We start from the raw sequence: 19,341 nt of genomic DNA, 5'->3' as shown, positions 1-19,341 counted from the left end.
AAGTTGCTGGGAGGGTGAGATATGCAAAGATATTAGAAACTCAAAAGGCATGGGAAGATGAGAGATAATGAGATAAGCAGCTGTTGCCAGTAGAGATAAATCTCTCTAGTCCTGCAATAGAAATACACCTACTATGGGATGGAAGTGGAAGTGGATTGTGAAGTTGGTGTTGGTGGAGTATAATTCAAGCCAACCACCTGACAACAAAACCTTCTTGCCTTTGCTGTTGCATCTCAATACTCCTCTTCCTGCTCGTAATTTCTGACACACTTCTCTTTTTTATTACCCTTCTGCCACTCTCTTTATTTCCCTCCTTACCCCTCTTATCATCCTTCTCCGAGGCTGCCAACACTCTTCGGGTATCGGTCATCAGCAACTCCGACCTTATATACAACATATTTGATGGATGTACATCGCTCCATCTCTGCCGGTTGATATCTGAGGACACTACAATCTGGTGCTCTATTCGCCGCTCCAATTTGTTTTCTTTTCTGGCCAGTAAGAGCTCATCTTTTCGGTTACTTCCGAAGCATCCCATTGACGCTGATTCCACTTTCTTGGATTTCATTGAACTATCTAAGGGTCGCTTGGATCAGAAAACGGTATGAGTTTGGAATAAGGAATAGAGTTGAGGAATCATTCTTGATATAATGTGTTTGGTTCGGTGCTGGAATGAAATCTGTTTGATTTAAATATTTTTGATTCAGTGATTGAATCAAACTTTTATATGTTGCATATATCGAATTTAAGTTAGTTATACAACTTACAAACAAAAAAAGTTAAAATTTTAAAATTTCAATGTTAATTTATAATTTTAAAACAAATAAAATTAAATATTACTAATTTGTATTAAATAAAAATAAGTACAACTTATTTAAAATTAAACAACATGATATTTAAAATATATATTTAAGATTGTATTTAACTTAATATATAAAAATAAAATAATAAAATTTAATTTGATACCTCATACTCCTCTCTCAAACCACCTCCACTAAGATATCAAATCTGATTCCATGGATATAAAGAATGAGTATCCGATTTCAAAAACAGTAAACCAAACACCAAGTATGAGTTTGAAATGAACGACATATCTGATATCAGAATGAGCCGAATCAAACGACCCCCTAATGATCTTCGTGAACCTATTGGTTTTTGTACAATAATTTGGAGGTACCTATCGCCATTATTACTTTTCCCCTCACCTGCAGATGAATGCCTGCGGGGGCATCGATGAAAGGCTGCAACAAGTTCTTGATCATGGTTTAGTTGAGACTGCTCTTTTAGAGCTACACTTACAGTTGTGTTGTGTTCGATTAGAAGTATATCTTCTGGGTTAACTCGACAGCGACAAAGTGGGGAAGTAGAATGAGAGTCTAGCCATGTATCAACACATTCTACATGGTACGCGTGTTTGCATTTTGGGAGTAATCTTAGCACTTCCAAGGCTTCATAGTTTGTCAAGCAAACTGTGCATTCTAGTCTGTCTATTTGACCTTTGAGTGAACTAAACCGAAAAACTGGCAGCAAATCTATGAAATTGGGATCGATACCAGAGTTTCTACGGGTAATGCAAGGCTCTACGTTTCCTCTGGAATTGTGGGGATACCCAGTGTTTATGGTCTTTGAGTGCTTCAAATAGAGAAATATTAGGAACCCGATTATGAAAGTGGATGTCAGAGCAACTACAATCATGGCGATGTTGGGCTTGGACGGTGCCTTGTTTTGATCTTGGTTATAATTCTCTGGAGGTGGTGGAGATGTCAGGGTAGGTTTCGAGGTTGAAGCAGCAAAGTCATAATCCTCTGCTTGGGAGAGAAAAAGGGAGACATAGGCAGAGTGAAATGTACAATAGCCTGGTCATTAGGAATGAATAAGCTTGTTGATTCCCCTATCTTTGGCTGTCGTTGCTCGTTGGTAGAGCTGGCCAAATGGGCGGGTTTGAACCGCTCATTCGGGACCGGTTCGTACGGAAACCGTAAAAAATTCGGACCGAACCGGGCCGGTTCAAACCCGCACAGCTCGCTAAATTAGGTGAACCGAACACGAATACCAATTTTAGAACCCGGGACCGCATGAGCCCGCACGAGCCAAGCCCGCACGAGTCGCACGGCAAGCCAGCTCGCACAGCCCGCACGAGCCATCTATTCATTAGAGAAAATAGATGGTTAACATAGAGCACAAGAATTCTTCCATCAGTATTCAATATTTTCCCTAGAAAGTAATTTTAGACTTCATTTTCTAAACAAAAGATCAAATCTTTTGCCAGATGAACATTAAATCTGGCTGGGATATACAATGGCTAAGTAAGCAGTATGAAATCTGCCTACATACGAACTATAATCAATCCTAATGACTTCTTAATCCAACAGATCCAGCCAGCTAGTAAACATGAGTAGAAAAATCCTGAAAGACGTAAGATAAATACCTGAAATATGGTAAGTAAAGTTGCATCTACACAATTTGTCTGGGGTTGATAAGTATAGTATATATCCAATTCAACCCGGCTCGCCCAGCTCGCGCACAGCAGGCCCGCACGCACGGTTCGCCCGGCTCGCGCAATTCGTTCGGATCGTTCGGTTCGGTTACGAGTCTAGTTTTAACGGTTCAAACCCGGCCCGAGCCCGGTTCGTTATTAAGCAGGCCGGTTCAGTGTTTATATCTCCAGTGCTCAACCCGTGTGCGGCCCGGCCCGGCACGCACGGACCGCACAATTGGCCAGGTCTACTCGTTGGCAATTAAATAACTCAAACGTGCAGTAGATCTTATATATGATGGTAAACAATAAGGAAGCTAGAAAATAATTAGAAAAATTTAAATTATTATGGGTGAATTAGATACCAAATCATACTTGTACATTAACTAATTTTGAGTCTGACCCTTCTTATTTCTTTACTAATGTGACTAGACAGGTTTAAACTTATTTTTAGCTTTTATATTTTTATTTTGGCCAAATGTGTTAGTTGAAAGTGACTGAACGGTTCTTTTGACTCTATATTTTCTATTATTATGATTTGCATCTTCTATTGGCTTTGTCTAAACTGAATCCTTCATCCTTTATCTAGCTCACAATGATGCAAGATGTGTTGCTTCGAAACCAGTTCCGGTAGAATTCGGCTCCGGAAAAAACAACTGATAGCCCATAATATAAGTAGGTTCAAATATACCATAAAAGCTCAATGTAAAGAAACCCCAGGCCCAACTAAAAGTGATCCTCGAACATGTGGCACCCATTCAGAATAATAACGATCTCATATTACCCAAAGTAGTATGACAATATTTTAGGTGTTTATGTGTCAAGATCTCATGCTATCCCAATTCCCAACAATAAGGGGACAGTTAGACCCGATTTTCATCTGAAACATTCATTTATCCACCAACCAAGAATTATCAGTTCACCAACAACCAACATAAAAGTACCAACCCTCAAAATCCTAAATTGGAAGCTTATAAAAGGTCTCAAAAAGGGGTTTTAGGGGTTATTTCTTATATTTTCACACACATACATACACCACATATATATTAAAATAATTCATATTATATCCTTCTTCTTCAAGAAATTCTTTTTTAATTCTCACGCCGGAGGTGCCGCGGGTACGTCACCTCCTCCAGTTCTGTTTTGCAGGGGTCCAATCCATAGTTTAACCTCACACATCTTCACTGCTGCACAAACGAAAACCATATCTGGATAGGTGGATAGGAAAGGGAGAAGAGCCCGGGGAAAGAAAGGGAGTTATTATTGGCGCTAGAAGTAGGGGTCGAACCTCCGTTCAGTGGTGTCATCGTTTTCAGCCGTGTTACTCCGTCCAGGAGACCAAAACTTTATACCGCAGTAAGGTTAACATTTCGATTTTCTCAAATCTAATTTTCTTACCATTCGTATTTTTAAAGCATCCTAGTATTGTGCTATTAGTATTCTGATTATTTTTTCTTGAGAGTAATGACTACAAGAAAAAAGTATAGCCGTTTCTGGGTCAGTTCCACCGACCATCGTCCCACCCAGGGACGACGACATTGAAGAAATAGAAGAAGGGCTCCCCATGACCCGTACTTCATGTCAAGCACTCTAATTAAGAGACCAAATGCTAACCGTTGAAAAGGCAGCCCACAAGTACGTCGAAACCTCTACAAACCCTTGGGGGAACATGACCCCGGAACAAATCCAAGCCGGTATGAGCTTGTGGAAAGAGAAAAATCAGCCAGAACCTGAAACCTGCCCCGGGGATCAAGAAGTATTCAATTCTAACATTTAGAAGAAATAAATAATTTCTTCAAAAAAGTAAATATTCTTGATCCCAAGCTTATTCAATTCTGAAAGTTTTATAGTATATTTTGACATGCATTTAGAAGAAAAATATGACAAAAATAATCATTTTTCTAACAAAATTAACAAATTTAAACATTATGAAAAAGATGATTAATTTTAATAGTTTAAATACTCTTTCGCACCGGCGGGTATCCAAAAATTTAAATTTACCCCGATTTCAAAAATATTTATTATCACCATTAATTTTATATTTTGTATGTAAGAAAGTAGGCTAAAGGAGTACTAGACCGACGAGAAATTTTTTGACACATTTGGTTAGTTTTCATTATTACACAAACTTATCCCCATCAAGAAATGTAAGAAAATGCAGGGGTATTGTTCTTGTTCACCGAACCCTTTCAAATTCACACCACCAAAAATCCTCACCGGAGTTTTTTCAGGCGCCGTAAAAATATGCAACTTGAAGACCCCCAAGCACTTTCACCTCCGATCAAACTTACCCAGTATGCAGTTTCCATTTTTCAACAAGCTTCAAGGTTGCAATTTTCACACTGCTTGGTAACTAACTCAGTTCCTGTAATAAGCTTGTTTGACCCTTCACAATTTCAGTTATTTGTGTCATATAATTCTTGCTATACTCATGTGTGCGTTCATTATATAGTTAACTTAACTAACTAGGTAACTAACTCAGCTGCTATAGTAAGTTTGTTTATGACTTTTTGTAATTTTAATTATTTGTATCATTCAATTCGTGCTATATTCATGTGGTCATTCATTATAAACTTCCACATATTCTAACACCTTGTGAATAAAATCATCTCGAGAGGCGGGTTTTTTACTACGCAACCTCTCTTATTAGTTCTTAATTGTCTGTTTAAGTGATTAATGAGTTCTTCATTGTCAGTTTGAGTGATTAACATGATTCTAGAAAATCAATATCATTAGTGAAACTTGGACATTAAATAAATAAATGATTCGTTCGGGGCTAAACTACTTCTAAAACTCTACTCGTGTCTGAAGATTATTCTGAATTTTTTTAAAAATTCTGCTTAGCACAACAAATTTGACTAAAACTGTTTTTTGTATATGAGAATAGACGAGTGTCTGGGTTAGCCATAGCTCCGGCCTGGTTTCGACATTGGTATTTTTCACAGCCACAAAAAATCAACTAATGCAACTTATGTCTACCGATATTTGTGATGCCTATGGTATTTAGATGGCTATAGCATAGTCACTTTCAATTCCACAAGCTGCAGCCTCGGCCCTTTCTTTTTATTTGGATCCTCTCTTACTGAATGCATAGATTTAGGAACCACTGATTTTGTATCGTAAATATTTGCGTGACTTGAGCCGTATTTATGTCATTATGTTGTACGTTACGAAAGAAGATGATAGTAATCAAATTATTACTTAACATTTGGATCCTGGACTTCCTTGCTACCTATACTATACAGTTGAACCTCGATGAAATAATAGTCGATAAAGTATTAACCTCGCTAAAATAATATTTTTCTCCGATCTTGACATAATGGACATAGTGTATTTTTACTCTCGATAAAGTAATAAACTCACTAAAATAATATTTTTCTTGGTCCTAACCATATTACTTTAAAGAGGTTTAATTGCATTATTATAACTAAATTAATAAATTTATGGTAGTCTGGTCGCCATTGTAAACTGTAAAGTATAAAATTTATGGATCGAATGGTCTTATGGGCTAGGTTAAAATATACAAAACAAAGATCTTAGATAGTATGTAGTATAGATCAGTTGGTCTTTCGGCCGGATTACAGAATAAATATATGGACCTTTTAAGATAAATTTGTTGATGAACTAGGTCTTTTGAGCTGTGTTGAATAAAAAGTATGGACCGGTTGCTCTTCTAGGCCGGTTTACGATAATGAACACCTGAATTTTTGGAAATAAGATCTTAATCTACTCATGAAATATCTTTTTTTTTTTATTTTTAAAAGTTCAATATATATTAATATATGCCCGTGCAATTGTGATACTTGTAAACATTGAAGCTAATCTAAATTGTTATAGCTCTAAGTTGATTAGTCTTTAGAGTTCTTAAGTTTTTTTTTGAAGATTAAAAGATATAAAGTTCCTAAACTATCTCTGGGAAAGAGAGTTGTTGATATGCTGATCCGATGTTTTTAGCCATATAATTATTAAGTTTTTTTCTCAGGAAGCTATGCGATCTTATACAGTCCAGATGGATTAACATTTCTTGGGGCTTTCCTTCTTCAATCGTTTGCATGTACTGCATCTGCCTATGTCTTGTGGCAGAGGCTCATGATGATCAACTTTCATCACTTTATTATGCCTGTGAAAATGTTCAAAATTATTATGCTGGTGTACAGCATTTGAGTGGTGACAAATTAAAGAAAAAATTGAATATTATAATCTCTGAGCATCAATCCCTTCCATACACAAAGGTAATCTCATTTATGATTCAATCTTTCCTATTCATGTTACAGCTCCGAATAATAAAAAAATTCAATTCTGAAGTACTGGAATAAAAAAGTAGGTCTGGGATGCTATCAAGATCCTGGATGCTGCTGATGTGGATGTACCAGAAGCCTCCGCTGATGTGTAAGTGTGTTTCATTACCTCGGTGTTGTTCTGGGTTTTTTTACTCTGATTTTAAGCTACTCCCCCCACCCCAATTACTTTTTGACTTTGTTCACGACAGAATTGAAATTTACTCGTTGCAAACTGTCCCAAAGAGCTTAGCTGGAAAACCTGACGGATGGAACAGTAAGTCACTGACCTCACCTTGTTGACTTGCATGAGCGGAGCTTCTGTCCTATATCTATAATAACCAATCAGTACTCTAATTTCGATCATACCGTTCTCTATAGAAAAAATCCAGTCGACCATGATTTTAACTACGTAATTGACTGTGACACTGTCAATATGATACTACCACATGATACCACAATGTGTTCCGTGTTCCAGTTTACCATGATCGTAAAAGTCCTAATTGGTAGCAACACCTTTTATCTGTTCTCGGTTACTACTTAGAAGTTAATATCATTCTCTTGTTGAGCAGCTATGATAATTTCTTTTTTATGCATGTTGGTAGTACTGCTTGCAAGATGGTAATTTGGATGTGACAATTTTACTTAACTGCATGAATCAATCTTTAATATCTTTTTTTCAGCCAGATTTGTTTATCACAACATGGTTGTTGACCTCCAGTTGTCTCAAACTTCACTGCTTTACAATTAAACTTCTCAATTATTTCGCTTAAAGCTGGTAAAATTTATAATCCTAAAATTGTGTTCATTGGTGGAATGGAATGGGGAGGGGGGGGGGGTGAGAATCTAATAAAATGTATGAAGACAAGTAGATGTGGATGTGAAAGATATAGGATATGGAAGGAGAGGAAAGACTAGAGGAGTTGATTAAGTGCAGGGAGAAGATGATAAATTTGTGAACATGTGGGCAGGAGAAAGAAGTAGGCAATCTATTGTAAAATTGAAGAGATGCAATTTAACCTTTTGAAAAGAATTCAGGGAAGGAATGAAGACCATGCATAAGTATCAACATTATGGTTAAATCCCATTCCATTCTATTAAATCAATCACAGCATAATCCGCTAAAAGCCCAGGTCTCTAGTTGCCACACTACATACAACTCCTTCACGAAAATTTGAACTGTTCAGCCATCCACATCCACAACTCCTTCAATAAAATCTGAACTCTTCTTTCAGCCATCCACATCCACATCCACAAAACCTACAAATCTTTCTAGTTCACTTTCAATAAACGCCAGCATCATAAGTAAGAAAAAACTATGTAATAAATGTTTTGAAGCAAGCTAAGCCCGTCTATTGTCTATTGGTTATAACTGCGGTGCTTGATTCACCCAATTCTGCAGACTTTTGCAAATATTAATGAGATTATGGCTAGTTGTAAGCTCTTAAGAATATTCTATGTGGTGTTGCCCCAGGAGAACATCTGTGGCCTCGCTCTTATGGGCTCATCACACATCAGTCACTAACTGACTTGCACAATATTAGGGCAGCAGACGCGAACGGTAATGCATCCTCGTCCATACTTAGTATGAAGAGTAGCTCCTGAAGCTATATGGAAATTAACCTGATTGGATTGTTTTTTCAAGTTAATTCATCTAGGGGAAACAAGTACTATGGAGAATGTAGTCCTGATACAAACCATTGTCTGAAACCAGCTACTAAAGAAGCTGCCCCTGACACAGAAACAGACAAGAAGAGGTGGGCGCCACCCTTACAGGTTTAGTTTCATCCCCTGCAAATATTGTACACGTACAAGTATGAATTGACAATCATATTATGCCATTTGGACAAGAGGCCGGAAATTGTTTCTCTCCACTTCCATCACTGGTTAATTCTTGTTGCTTGAATTAGACTGTATGATACCTTAATCCATTAGCTTAGTTGATAGAAGAAACTGTTAAAAGTTTACTTGAATTCTCTTACCCTGACTCTTCATTTTCCCTGAAGTATCCATGGTGGACACTCCACATCCGGACATGGGTATGGAAATGCGGACAATGATTTTAGGCCAGAACATATATATTATTAAAAAGTCTGCTGTTCCACACTTGGACATGAATCCTTGTTGGACACTTCCAACTGAGTCTGGGTAACAAAGCTTGAATCTTATTATGTCGATATGCTAGTATTATTGTACATATATTTTAGCATCTTACTGGTAAGATTTTTGTTACTCTTGCCATGGATGTACAGGACATCCGTAATTTCTTATGTTTTGAATTATCCACTTAGTTATTGGTCATAAAAACTAGATGAGCTTATTTTCTTCCCCTCTTTATGTTCATTCTCTTCAAATATTATTTTGTTCATGGATCAAGGGATAGCCCAGGAACACACGTGTATCACTTCCCGGCTTCAAGAATCCATACTCCCCCATCCCCTGTAAAAAATATAATTATCAGAAAGAATAGAGATTATTTTCTACAAGTTAATGTTTGTGATGCTGTGACCATTGGAAATTCGTTGAGGTCCCTTAAAGATGAACAAGAAATTTCATCTGGCAGGTTTCACCATCAATTTTTACCAAAAATTGTTGGTTTTGTTTCCTCTTAGATTTTTTTATTTTTATTTTTTGCTTTTTAGTTTTTATGTAATTTTTACTTTATCTTATCTTTTATTAGACGTTTCTTCCCTATGCTTGTTCAAGAATAAAAACATAAGGGAAAAAAGAAGAAGAAATGTATACATAAATTACACATTTATGTGGCTAGTAAGATCACCTCGTGTGTAAGCAATTATGTTAAGGATATAAAAAACATTGCATGTTTTGATTTTGTCGGTCGGATAGACTGTAAATTTTAGCATCTAACTTCATATGAGCGCTCGTTGGCAATTTGTTGAGGATGAACTCCAGTTTTATTATATTCATATATTTGGATGTTTTGTTTCTTTCTAAAAAAATTTCCATTAGAAACGAGTACGAAATCATATAAGAAAGAATGCACACATGTGGAAATATGACATCCAAGTGTATTCAAGTATATATGACATCCATGACCATGTGTATGCACGCATATATAATATATTACATCCAAGTTTGTGCATGAATATGACTTGAATAACAGACATATTCAATTATTTATGTATGCGAGAATTCTGTACTTCTTCCCGACATTAATTTCATTCGAAGAATATAAACAAGTATAAATATCAATAATAGTAGACATATACTATTAGTATCTTTTTGTGGCCTATCAACCTTCACAGCGAAAAAAAATATGGCGCTGGTAAAATAATTAATCGTCCATCAATAACATAATGTATCATGAATTGAATTTGATCCTATTAATCTGCCCTTTTTAGTATATAAATTACTGAAACAGGAGGTTCTGACATAATAAGGTCACTGTAAGTTTAAATAAACATATTTAAAAAGCCTTCTATGTTATTGCTGCTTGTCAGTTTATCTAGATAACATGTAAGCAACAAGTCTGTGAAACCTGCTGTGATATTTGATGATTTTCTTCCCTCCTTTACTAGATCTTCATCTTTTTGTTTTGTGAAACACCGACATCAGGTTAGAGGGGACATTGCAAGAGCGTTGATGTATATGGCAGTTTGTTATGGCTTTCCTCAATCAGACGGAGGGGTTAATCTAAAGCTGTCTGATTTCCCGAGAACTGGTATGTTTATAAAACAAATAGGTTCTCCTCTGTTCTCTCCTGTCTGTTGATATCTCATTTTTTTCTACTATAATCATTTTACTGTATTTGTATCTTGTTGAAATATAATAATAATATATGTAAATGTTGCAATTATGTATCATAAATAAGATCCAACACAAATATGCGCCAGTGTTAGGCATAGTACAAAGTGAAAGGAAAACAATTGCTTATTTGATTATTTTTTTTCATATCTTGCAAGGTCAATTTTGTTTATACACTATTTTAACATTCTGTAGGTAATGATAATTTGTTGGATGTAGCTCCTTCAATTTCATTGTCTGCTTAGTAATTTCACATATAAGATTGTAGACTCTGATATCCAAGAAAGTTTGTTCTGAACATATTAATTCTTGTTCTCTATTTTCCTGTTATGCGACGGTCCTAAGTTTTATTTGACATTAAATAATGAAAGATAAAGGGAAAAACGGGTAAAAAAATTGATCATGTTTTAGCTGTAATCCCTATTAAATCCATTTAACAAATAATGTAGCTTTTCCATTTGTGCTCTTGTTCATGAGTTCATGTTTTTATTCAGCAAATAATGAGATGGGTTTGCTTACCACGCTCTTAAGATGGAACAATCTTGATCCACCTTCTAGGGAAGAAAAGTTGCGAAACGAAAGAGTATGCAGATTGTACCAGCACAATAGAAATCCTTTTGTTGATCATCCAGAATATGCTAGTCTTGTATGGGAGCAAGTTCCTCAAAGTACACAAAGCTCTTATCCACATCGTCCAAAGAATGGATCATCCAACTATACTAGAGCTATCAAAAGAGACATCTGATAAGTCAGACTTAAATATTTCGAGTTAAATTACCAAAAAATATAAAGACATTTATGGTAACTACTCTTGAAATGTGTATATATTGGAGTTAGCCTGGCTAAAGATTATTTTGGAGTTCCATTATAAAGAAAGGAACTGTGCAGGCTAAGTTGACCTTGATCAGTTTGCGGTAGCAGTGAAATTATCGTGAAGCGAATGTATGTTTGTGTTCATGATTATTGTGCTCTTGCTACTAGCATGAAAGAAGCTTTGGACGTTCTTCAAGATACATAAATTTCGCTACACTATGGAATGAAATTTAGGTATGTCATCTTTTGTTTTCTATGTTAGCAATCTAGATAATTCTCTTACTTTTATACTGAGAAGTTGTGCATATTTTTATTGAAAATATTATGTGAACACAATCTTAGATATATAGAAGGAATATGATTTTTGAATAGTTTTCAGCTGAGTATAATTTGCAGTTGTGACACTCTCACGAAAGATGAAGTATAAAGAACTACTTTCATTGGTAGTGCCAGCTAAATTCTAAAAGTGGCATTTTTTTGAAAGAAAATAATGCAAAATTTCAAAAAGCATATATTAAATTCAATGGAGAAGATCTTAGATCGGATTTAAGCTCCCAGTTTTCAATTAATGAAATCGCAAAAAATTCAGATAAAAGTATATTTTAAACATACAAGGAGTTGCGACTCTATCAATTTGACCTTCATTTTATTTATGGTTCCGAATTTTGTTTTAAGTAGAGGTGCAAAGTAGTCAAACTGTTCGTGAGTTGCTCGAACTCGGTTTGTTAAATATTCGAATTCGGCCTGGTGACAATCGAGCCGCGCTCGAACTCGAACTTTTCGAATTATTTACCGAGCCGAGCCCGAACCTCAAATTACTCAATTTGTATGGTTCGCGAGTCTTATCGAATCTCTATTATTTTTTACGTATTTTTTAATTTTTAATTTTTAATTACAAATATATTTTAATATAAATATTTAGTATTTTATTTATATATTTTTATATATAATTGAATCGAATTCGAGTTGAACTCAAACCGAACTTATAATATTTCGAGTTTTTGTTAGTATTTGTTGAAATTTATTCGAGATTTCGAGCCAAACTCGAGCGTATCGAACTTTTTACAAACCGAGTTTCGAACTTGAAATTAAAGACTCGATCGAAATCGAGCTCAAACCTAAGCCAGAACTATTTAATCAAATTCAAGCCGTGCCTGGCAGTATTCGATCAGGTTCGGCTCGATTCCACTAAGATAATTGTTTTAAAAGTGTTTGGCTTCAAGATTGGTATCTTAGTTAAGTATATTTTGATTACAATTTAGTACTGCGAAAATTGGGAATGCTACGAGCCTACGATATAGTGTTATCTAAAACAGAACATGTTGTTCCCGATGCTACTTTTAAGTGTTAACACAAATAATGTTGGAGGCGATGTGTTTGTAACAAAATGAAATATTCAATTTACGCATTCCACTTTATTAAAAACGAAGAAGTGGGAGAAAATCGTGTAAACAACAAAGACAACATTTCCAATCATATTTATGAAAAACACAAAACGAATTATCGTCTTCTGTTTGAAGCTTAACCGTTTGAAATGGATAATTTCCAAAACCAAACTACTTTACTTGCATTGGCATGACCTATCTCCATAATTTCATAACCCTTTATTCATCTTTACAAATTTGATATCAAGTAATTCACTTGAACAAAGTTAACAAAATCAAGCACTAATAAATAGAAAGATGGTTGCAGAATACGATAGACATTTTGTTGGTGATGCTGCTAATGCTTTTTCTGCGGTGCTCAACCAATGATCTAGTTGTAAAAGCCTCACAGGTTCCACCAATGTTTGTGTTTGGAGATTCGATTGTAGATATAGGCAATAACAATTTTCTTAATTCTATTGCTAAAGCAAATTACTATCCTTATGGCTGCAGTTCCTTCTCAATATTTCCAACTGGCAGGTTCTATAATGGCAAAACGTTCGTCGATTTTATGGATAACACTAAGTTAGGAGATAGTTAAGCATCCAACTGAAGCTTTCATGCTCATATACTCAAATGTATGTGTAAATTTCATATGAACTAATTTATCTAGTTTTTCAAGTCCGGGCAGGGTTTGATCAGGCAATTTTAACCTGACATATACTTTACACGCACATCTCTACCAAGTTTCATACTCTTCAACTTCACAGAGAGAAAAATAGAAAGCGGCCAACTAATACTACTATGTCTATATGACAATAATTATCACTAATAGTGAATCCAGTGCTGGTCGTGTTGCCACGCACTAGTAATTGTAGGTAGGCTTGGTAAGGTATCAGGAAGCTAACAGTTGGGTTGTCATAGTCAGAACAAGAGGTCGTGCTACTGTAACATAATAATTCATTTCACGCTGTGGCAATAACTTTATTCGTCATTTGCAACCAAAAAAAGGATAAATGTGCAGATAGTAAATGAATGTATTTACTAGTTACCATAACAAGTTTGGTTGCAGGGAGAGATGCTGGGGATCCCTGTGCCTCTGCCCTTCGCAGATCCAGCAACAACCGGAGACATACTTAGTGGAGGAGTCATGCTTCAACAGCCTCAGGCATCCTGGACGATACTGGCAGACACTATGTAATATTACATCTTTCTGCTGCTTTTTCTTATCATGATAATAGAAAATATGAAAAATCCATAGCTACAACCATTCGTATACTCTTGGCCCACTAGGTTCAAAGTTTGTGCAATATGACAATTTCTGGTTAATCAGTACCATAAACTGAAGCATTTAGTTATTGCTGGTGAAAATATATACTCATGCAGATAGAGCAATTCACGTTGACCCAACAAGTAGTAAATTTTGAGGCTACACTAGAACAACTTCGAATAATGTGACACCAGAAGACCTCACTAAATACCTTGCAAACTGTGTTGCAGTTATGGCGTTTGCCACCGTTTGGTAGTAATGACTACATACAATTATCTCATACCTTCTATGTATCCTTCCAGCTATGGATATAATATAAACCCCTGACTTTGCCAACCTTCTCCTCAATAACTATGCCCAGCAAATTGTTGTAAGTAGAGATGATATCATCTCACTACTGAAACTAATAGTAAATATTCCTACCTTAATTACTATAAAGTCAAAAATATTGTGTACAGTCACTGCATAGTGTGGGTTTACGGAAGTTCTACTTAGCAGGAGTTCATCCTCTCGGATGCATTCCTAGCCAATTGGCCATTGGCCAACCTCCACCAGGAAGGTGCGTGGATTATGTAATCAGATTCTTGGTACTTTTTATGAGGGGCTTCGCTCGCTGGCCAATGGCCATCTTATAGAACAAAGATCACCCTGGTGCAGTTTTTGTATATGGTAATATTTAAGGTGTAGTTGGTGATATTCTTAACAATCCACATAAATACGATAAGAATTAATTTACTAATCTTTTCATCCCAATATATTAGATAAATCTTTTCAGAAGAAAACTTGATAATATTTTGTGCGCATGAGAACAGAATTAAATGTAGTGAAGAGGGGTTGCTGTGGATCGGGAAGAAATCAAGGACAACTAACTTGTATAGTTGTATGCCATTTCAGCCTCCTCCTTTCAACAGGAAATCATATCCGTTTTGGGATGCTTATCACACTACTGAAGCTGCTAATTAAGCAATAGCTCAAAGGGGTTTAAGTTCCCATTAATATTTAACAAATGGCTGCAATTGACATTTGCCTTGTTCCTTCTAAATCTTGTTTCCTAAAAAAGCTACCTGATACTAACAATAATTAGAACAAAAGTTTTATTTTTTTATAAAACTTAATTATAAATAATTATGTGTAGAATTCTATGTCGAATCTTACATTTAAAACAATCAACAGTAAGGTTGCTTGTTTCCGTTTATTGTAATATTCATAATTTAAAAGGATAATCTTATCTAATGAAGTCGTTCCTTATCCATATGTTTGGGACACAATTTTCTAATACACTTAATAATTGTAATAAAGTTATCCATCTCTTATCACATAATTTAATGTACTTGTTTTTATACACACTACTAAACAATTGTCAAAGGCTGGTTATTACTATACTTAATACTATCGCTTAGAGGATAAATTTTTCGAGTTGACAATTTCTAGTTAGTGCATTCAAGATTAAAAAAGCATACACAAAAGAATAAAAAATAGTAATACACGAACATCCAACTAAAAATTATATCTTTAAATCATAGTTTTCCTTGCATTTGGGAGCAAGATTTGAATATAATGTAAATTGGTCTGAGATAACAGACATGTTTTAGAAATTACAGTATTTAGTACCTGCACAATCATGCCTCATTCATTTCCATCTTGCTGAATGCAGTGGAGAGGTTTGTTGGATAAAGCATCTCATTCGTCTCTTGAGGCAGCATCTAACCCAGCTGAGGGACTATCAGCAAAGTACTCCTGATGCTTAACATTCACACCATACTCTTGCAGCGCTTTTGAAAGGTCCTCCATGGCCAAGGTCAGACGTTTATCCTTTTGAAGCTTGTCTCTTTTATCCTTGACCACTGCAGCCTGTCTTGCTTTACAGTGCTGAAGAGCATCAGTGGCAACATCTGCAATGAACTTCTGTGTAGCTACAGCTGCCAACCTAACTAGTCGTACATCTGGACACTGGAACCCACTTTTGGCCAGATAGTGCTCAGCCAATTCATCGGGTATAGTGGGTGTGTAATTCATCAACGACGCCAAGAAATTGGAAAGTGCTGCATCGTCATTGTGTCTGTTTTCTTCCAACTGTTGCCTCTGGTTCATCTTCTTTCTCAGTTGAGCTAATCCAAATTATGTAATACCTTTCCGCTTCTGAAAATAGAACTTTCACAGATGAGAGGCAGATAGCGTGTAATGTATAATTATAATACTATCTTGATGGAAGATACGCGAGAAACTTCCGGTTTAAACATTCAGTCTAAAAACATATTCCACAATTTAAAAAGATTCCTGCTTTCACATTCTGGCTTCTATTTGGAAAACAGAAACATATAAATGCAATTTCTCTCCATCTTCAAAACTAAAAGCAGGAAAGGAAACTATTTGGAGCAAGTTATTATAAGTTACAAAACATATATATATATATATAAATTATTATAAGTTACAAAACATATATATATATATATATTACTAAATTAGTAAAGCACTGAAGCACATCAAATGCCTCGTCAATATTGCAGCTTTTTTCAGATTATATTTCCTTCGGTTCACCAACAGAACCTTCCCCTCAGCTTTCCATCATTAAACATTCCTTTATGCTCTAGTACTAAAATTAAAGAGAAATAGCTTTTATATTTTGATACTTCTCGTTTATCAAAGGAAGAAACATACAAAACCTATAAAAATGAAAGAACAAAAACCAGAGATTTTTACCAAGCTGTTTTCTTAGCTGATCAACAAAGCAGGCTACAACGAAAACCTAAATGTATGCCAAAACAAGGTGCCTAATAAGGCAGATTCCCTAATCACTGGCACTGGAGATAATTAGCTTAGACTCAGCTAAGAAAATAGCATCAAACCTAAATATTATAAGTTAAATTCAAAAAATGCAACAATTTTTACAAATGTTAAAAATTGAGACCGCCTTTAACATAAAAGATACATGAAGAGCATTGAAAGGAAATGTGAATCAAGCTTATTTATATGCTAAGTATTGACACATGGGCGCAATGCGGGGACACATGCAAAAAACCGAAATGTCATTATTGGGATTTGGTAGGAGGATGTTAGACAACATATATAATAATATTATAAAATATGCATACAATGTTGTGCAATAAAATCCATTAACAAAGTCCTTCTTCCTAGTTTAAATGAAAAAAGGAAAAGTAATTCTTAAAACTATCTACATTAAAAAGTCCTTCTTAAGTTAAGTTTAACTTATACCGAATCTCGATTCATAAGTAACTTCGAATTTAAATATCATGGACAAACATGGTCTAACGAAATATATTTCATTGTAAAACTCATTGCTAAAATGTCTTAAAATAGGATAAATGAATTTTTTTTTATAACAAATGTCATACAGCTTTAATAACCTATCTGTCATTGCCATATACATATACGTAAGTAGACAAAAACTTGAGTACAAAGCCCACACACATTGAAATGTCATGTTTCTAATGCGGACGTCCGCACGAAATCAGAAAAAGTGAATAAGCATTAGAATTCTACTGTCTACACGACCAATAAGAGAGCATAACATAAACGGTTCATGTTCAACTCAATTTTTCTCCCCTGATATATATTTCTTCTTGATCATCGCAGCAAAATGAACCACATTTTATTAATCACGCATCTTCGTAATCGGACACTGCCGAGACCGAAGAATCTACTTAATTACTAAAATAGTTCCAAAAAACAGGAATCTACGGTCAATAGCACATCAATTACGACATACGAATCGAAATAGCAAAACTAAAGCTTTCAAGCAAGGCCAAGTAAATAACTATGAAACCTAACTCTACTAAATTAAAAAAAATACCCAAATTCAAGAAACACAAAACAATATAGTACCATTATTATATACAATTATAACAACAATCTTACTCATTTTAAAAAAGATTTAAGCTACCGGGCTTCCAAGAATTAACTTTCAAAGCCTAAAACGACATCGTATTGAGGAAAAAAACTAAATTTATAAACTAGGGTTTAGTACTGAATTGTGTAATTGATGTAAAAGATCGTACCTTTATGATATTCTAGACAAAAAGTCTGAAAGTTCTGCGCGCATATGTATATGATTTGTATGTATATATCGGAAATAACAGATTGAAGCGAGCGCCGGAGAGAAAGAAAAAGAGTTTCCGGCCTTATTTTCTATTGCCCGGTGTGTATCCAACCGAGAGGGGGAAGGATAATTTTCGGAGTTAATTTATTCAATTTACATTTTTAAATTATTTAGAGAATTTTAAAAAAAAATCATGCTTTCAAACTTATTTTTAATAAGAAAAAATGAGGTTGGGAAATTTGTTTGAGTTCAATTAAAAAAAAACTAATACAACGATGACAAATTACATGTGTAGGGTTAGTTACTCAACCTTTAAAAAAATTATTCCCCTCTCCAGGTATTTTCCCATTGTTCTCGCTCAAATCTCTTTTATAATTTTCTTTCTTTCTCACAACTCTCCCAAAACACAAACACACTCACATATATTTATAAGATATTATATAGCCTTTTTTATTTATAATATGAGTTTTTTTATATCAAACAATAACATATAATATTCGTGTATATAACATATCTTTTCTATTTACAGGCGCGTTGTTGTATCCTCAATATCTTTACACATCTTTTCTATTTACATATATTTCGCCTAACACATCATTTCTTTTTTTTTTTCACATCGTTTACCAACAAGTGTTTTATTATTTCTAATAAATCGGTTATTTATCTTGAAACGATGTATTTTATTGTCTTTCACAATGATGTATCATATTGTATTTCACATCGGTCCAAAAATGATGTGAAAAATATGGTATTTTTACTACACCTCATAAGATATCGGTTTATAACATTTTAGATATCAATTTCGAGTCGTTGTCTATTGACATTTTTTTGTAGTGTTGTTAAAAAAATAAAGTGTATAGTCTCTAACAATTTAAATAAAGTATAAAAAATATGTCAGTGAAAATAATTTATTCTCAATCATTGTCAAGGTTGTTGAGTTATGGTATATCATGCCATGTTACGGTTTTCTTTTTCTAGGCTTTGATGATTCAGATGATGACAAACTTTTCTAGGCCGGAAACCGATGTCTATTTTTAAAAATACACATCGACTATAACTTAAATTAGGATGTTTATGCTAATTTTTTTATATAATATGTTCTATATAATTAATTTTATAAACAAATTGGGTGCATTATATTATAGAAAACATATAATAAGCTACGCGATTTTTCACATACACATCGTTTCTTTCTTTGAAAGTGATGTATAACATGTTGTGTGACATCAAATAACTTCCTACAACTGATATTTATTTAACTCTTAGGCATCAATTTTCTAGCAAATAAATTATTGTAATATGGTCATTTTAAACATCAT

General features: G+C 34.7%; 3 protein-coding genes across 5 annotated transcripts; 1 reads left to right on the top strand and 2 right to left on the bottom strand.

Annotated features, from left to right (window-relative positions):
• Positions 1–1,002: 1,002 nt before the first annotated feature.
• On the bottom strand, positions 1,003–3,234 carry LOC141719825 (RING-H2 finger protein ATL43-like). Its single transcript, XM_074522196.1, has 3 exons — positions 3,071–3,234; positions 2,014–2,144; positions 1,003–1,856 (listed from the first exon to the last, which is right to left on the bottom strand). The coding sequence occupies exons 1-3, from the start codon at positions 3,232–3,234 to the stop codon at positions 1,003–1,005; spliced, it is 1,149 nt and encodes a 382-aa protein (XP_074378297.1).
• A 1,331-nt stretch (positions 3,235–4,565) lies between these two features.
• LOC141721177 (uncharacterized) lies at positions 4,566–11,587 on the top strand. 3 transcript variants are annotated; one of them, XM_074523947.1, is made up of 8 exons: positions 4,570–4,825; positions 6,459–6,708; positions 6,801–6,865; positions 6,966–7,030; positions 8,228–8,314; positions 8,399–8,529; positions 10,330–10,435; positions 11,013–11,587. In XM_074523947.1, exons 1-8 carry the CDS (start codon positions 4,632–4,634, stop codon positions 11,261–11,263), a joined length of 1,149 nt encoding a protein of 382 aa, XP_074380048.1. In that variant the 5' UTR covers positions 4,570–4,631; the 3' UTR covers positions 11,264–11,587. The 3 variants fall into 3 exon arrangements, with proteins under 3 accessions (XP_074380050.1, XP_074380048.1, XP_074380049.1); XM_074523948.1 differs by having other exon boundaries at positions 4,574–4,803; XM_074523949.1 differs by lacking the exon at positions 11,013–11,587 and having other exon boundaries at positions 4,566–4,825; positions 8,399–8,510.
• A 3,870-nt stretch (positions 11,588–15,457) lies between these two features.
• LOC141721176 (transcription initiation factor TFIID subunit 10-like) lies at positions 15,458–18,192 on the bottom strand. The gene is made up of 2 exons (XM_074523946.1): positions 17,982–18,192; positions 15,458–16,104 (listed from the first exon to the last, which is right to left on the bottom strand). Exon 2 carries the CDS (start codon positions 16,054–16,056, stop codon positions 15,646–15,648), a length of 411 nt encoding a protein of 136 aa, XP_074380047.1. The 5' UTR covers positions 16,057–16,104; positions 17,982–18,192; the 3' UTR covers positions 15,458–15,645.
• Positions 18,193–19,341: the final 1,149 nt, after the last annotated feature.

Source organism: Apium graveolens, chromosome 4 (genome assembly GCF_009905375.1).
Source record: "Apium graveolens cultivar Ventura chromosome 4, ASM990537v1, whole genome shotgun sequence".
NCBI lineage: Eukaryota > Viridiplantae > Streptophyta > Magnoliopsida > Apiales > Apiaceae > Apium > Apium graveolens.
This window is presented reverse-complemented; position numbering and strand designations above follow the sequence as displayed.

Coding starts and splice junctions, on each gene's coding strand:
- LOC141721177 (XM_074523947.1), top strand. CDS start 4,632: ATGCAGGGGTATTGTTCTTGTTCACCGAACCCTTTCAAATTCACACCA. Junction 4,826..6,458: donor TGCAATTTTCACACTGCTTG/GTAACTAACTCA, acceptor TTTTTTTCTCAG/GAAGCTATGCGATCTTATAC. Junction 7,031..8,227: donor AAAACCTGACGGATGGAACA/GTAAGTCACTGA, acceptor GTGTTGCCCCAG/GAGAACATCTGTGGCCTCGC.
- LOC141719825 (XM_074522196.1), bottom strand. CDS start 3,234: ATGGGTGCCACATGTTCGAGGATCACTTTTAGTTGGGCCTGGGGTTTC. Junction 2,145..3,070: donor GCAACACATCTTGCATCATT/GTGAGCTAGATA, acceptor TCTAATGAATAG/ATGGCTCGTGCGGGCTGTGC. Junction 1,857..2,013: donor TAATTTAGCGAGCTGTGCGG/GTTTGAACCGGC, acceptor CCTAATGACCAG/GCTATTGTACATTTCACTCT.
- LOC141721176 (XM_074523946.1), bottom strand. CDS start 16,056: ATGAACCAGAGGCAACAGTTGGAAGAAAACAGACACAATGACGATGCA.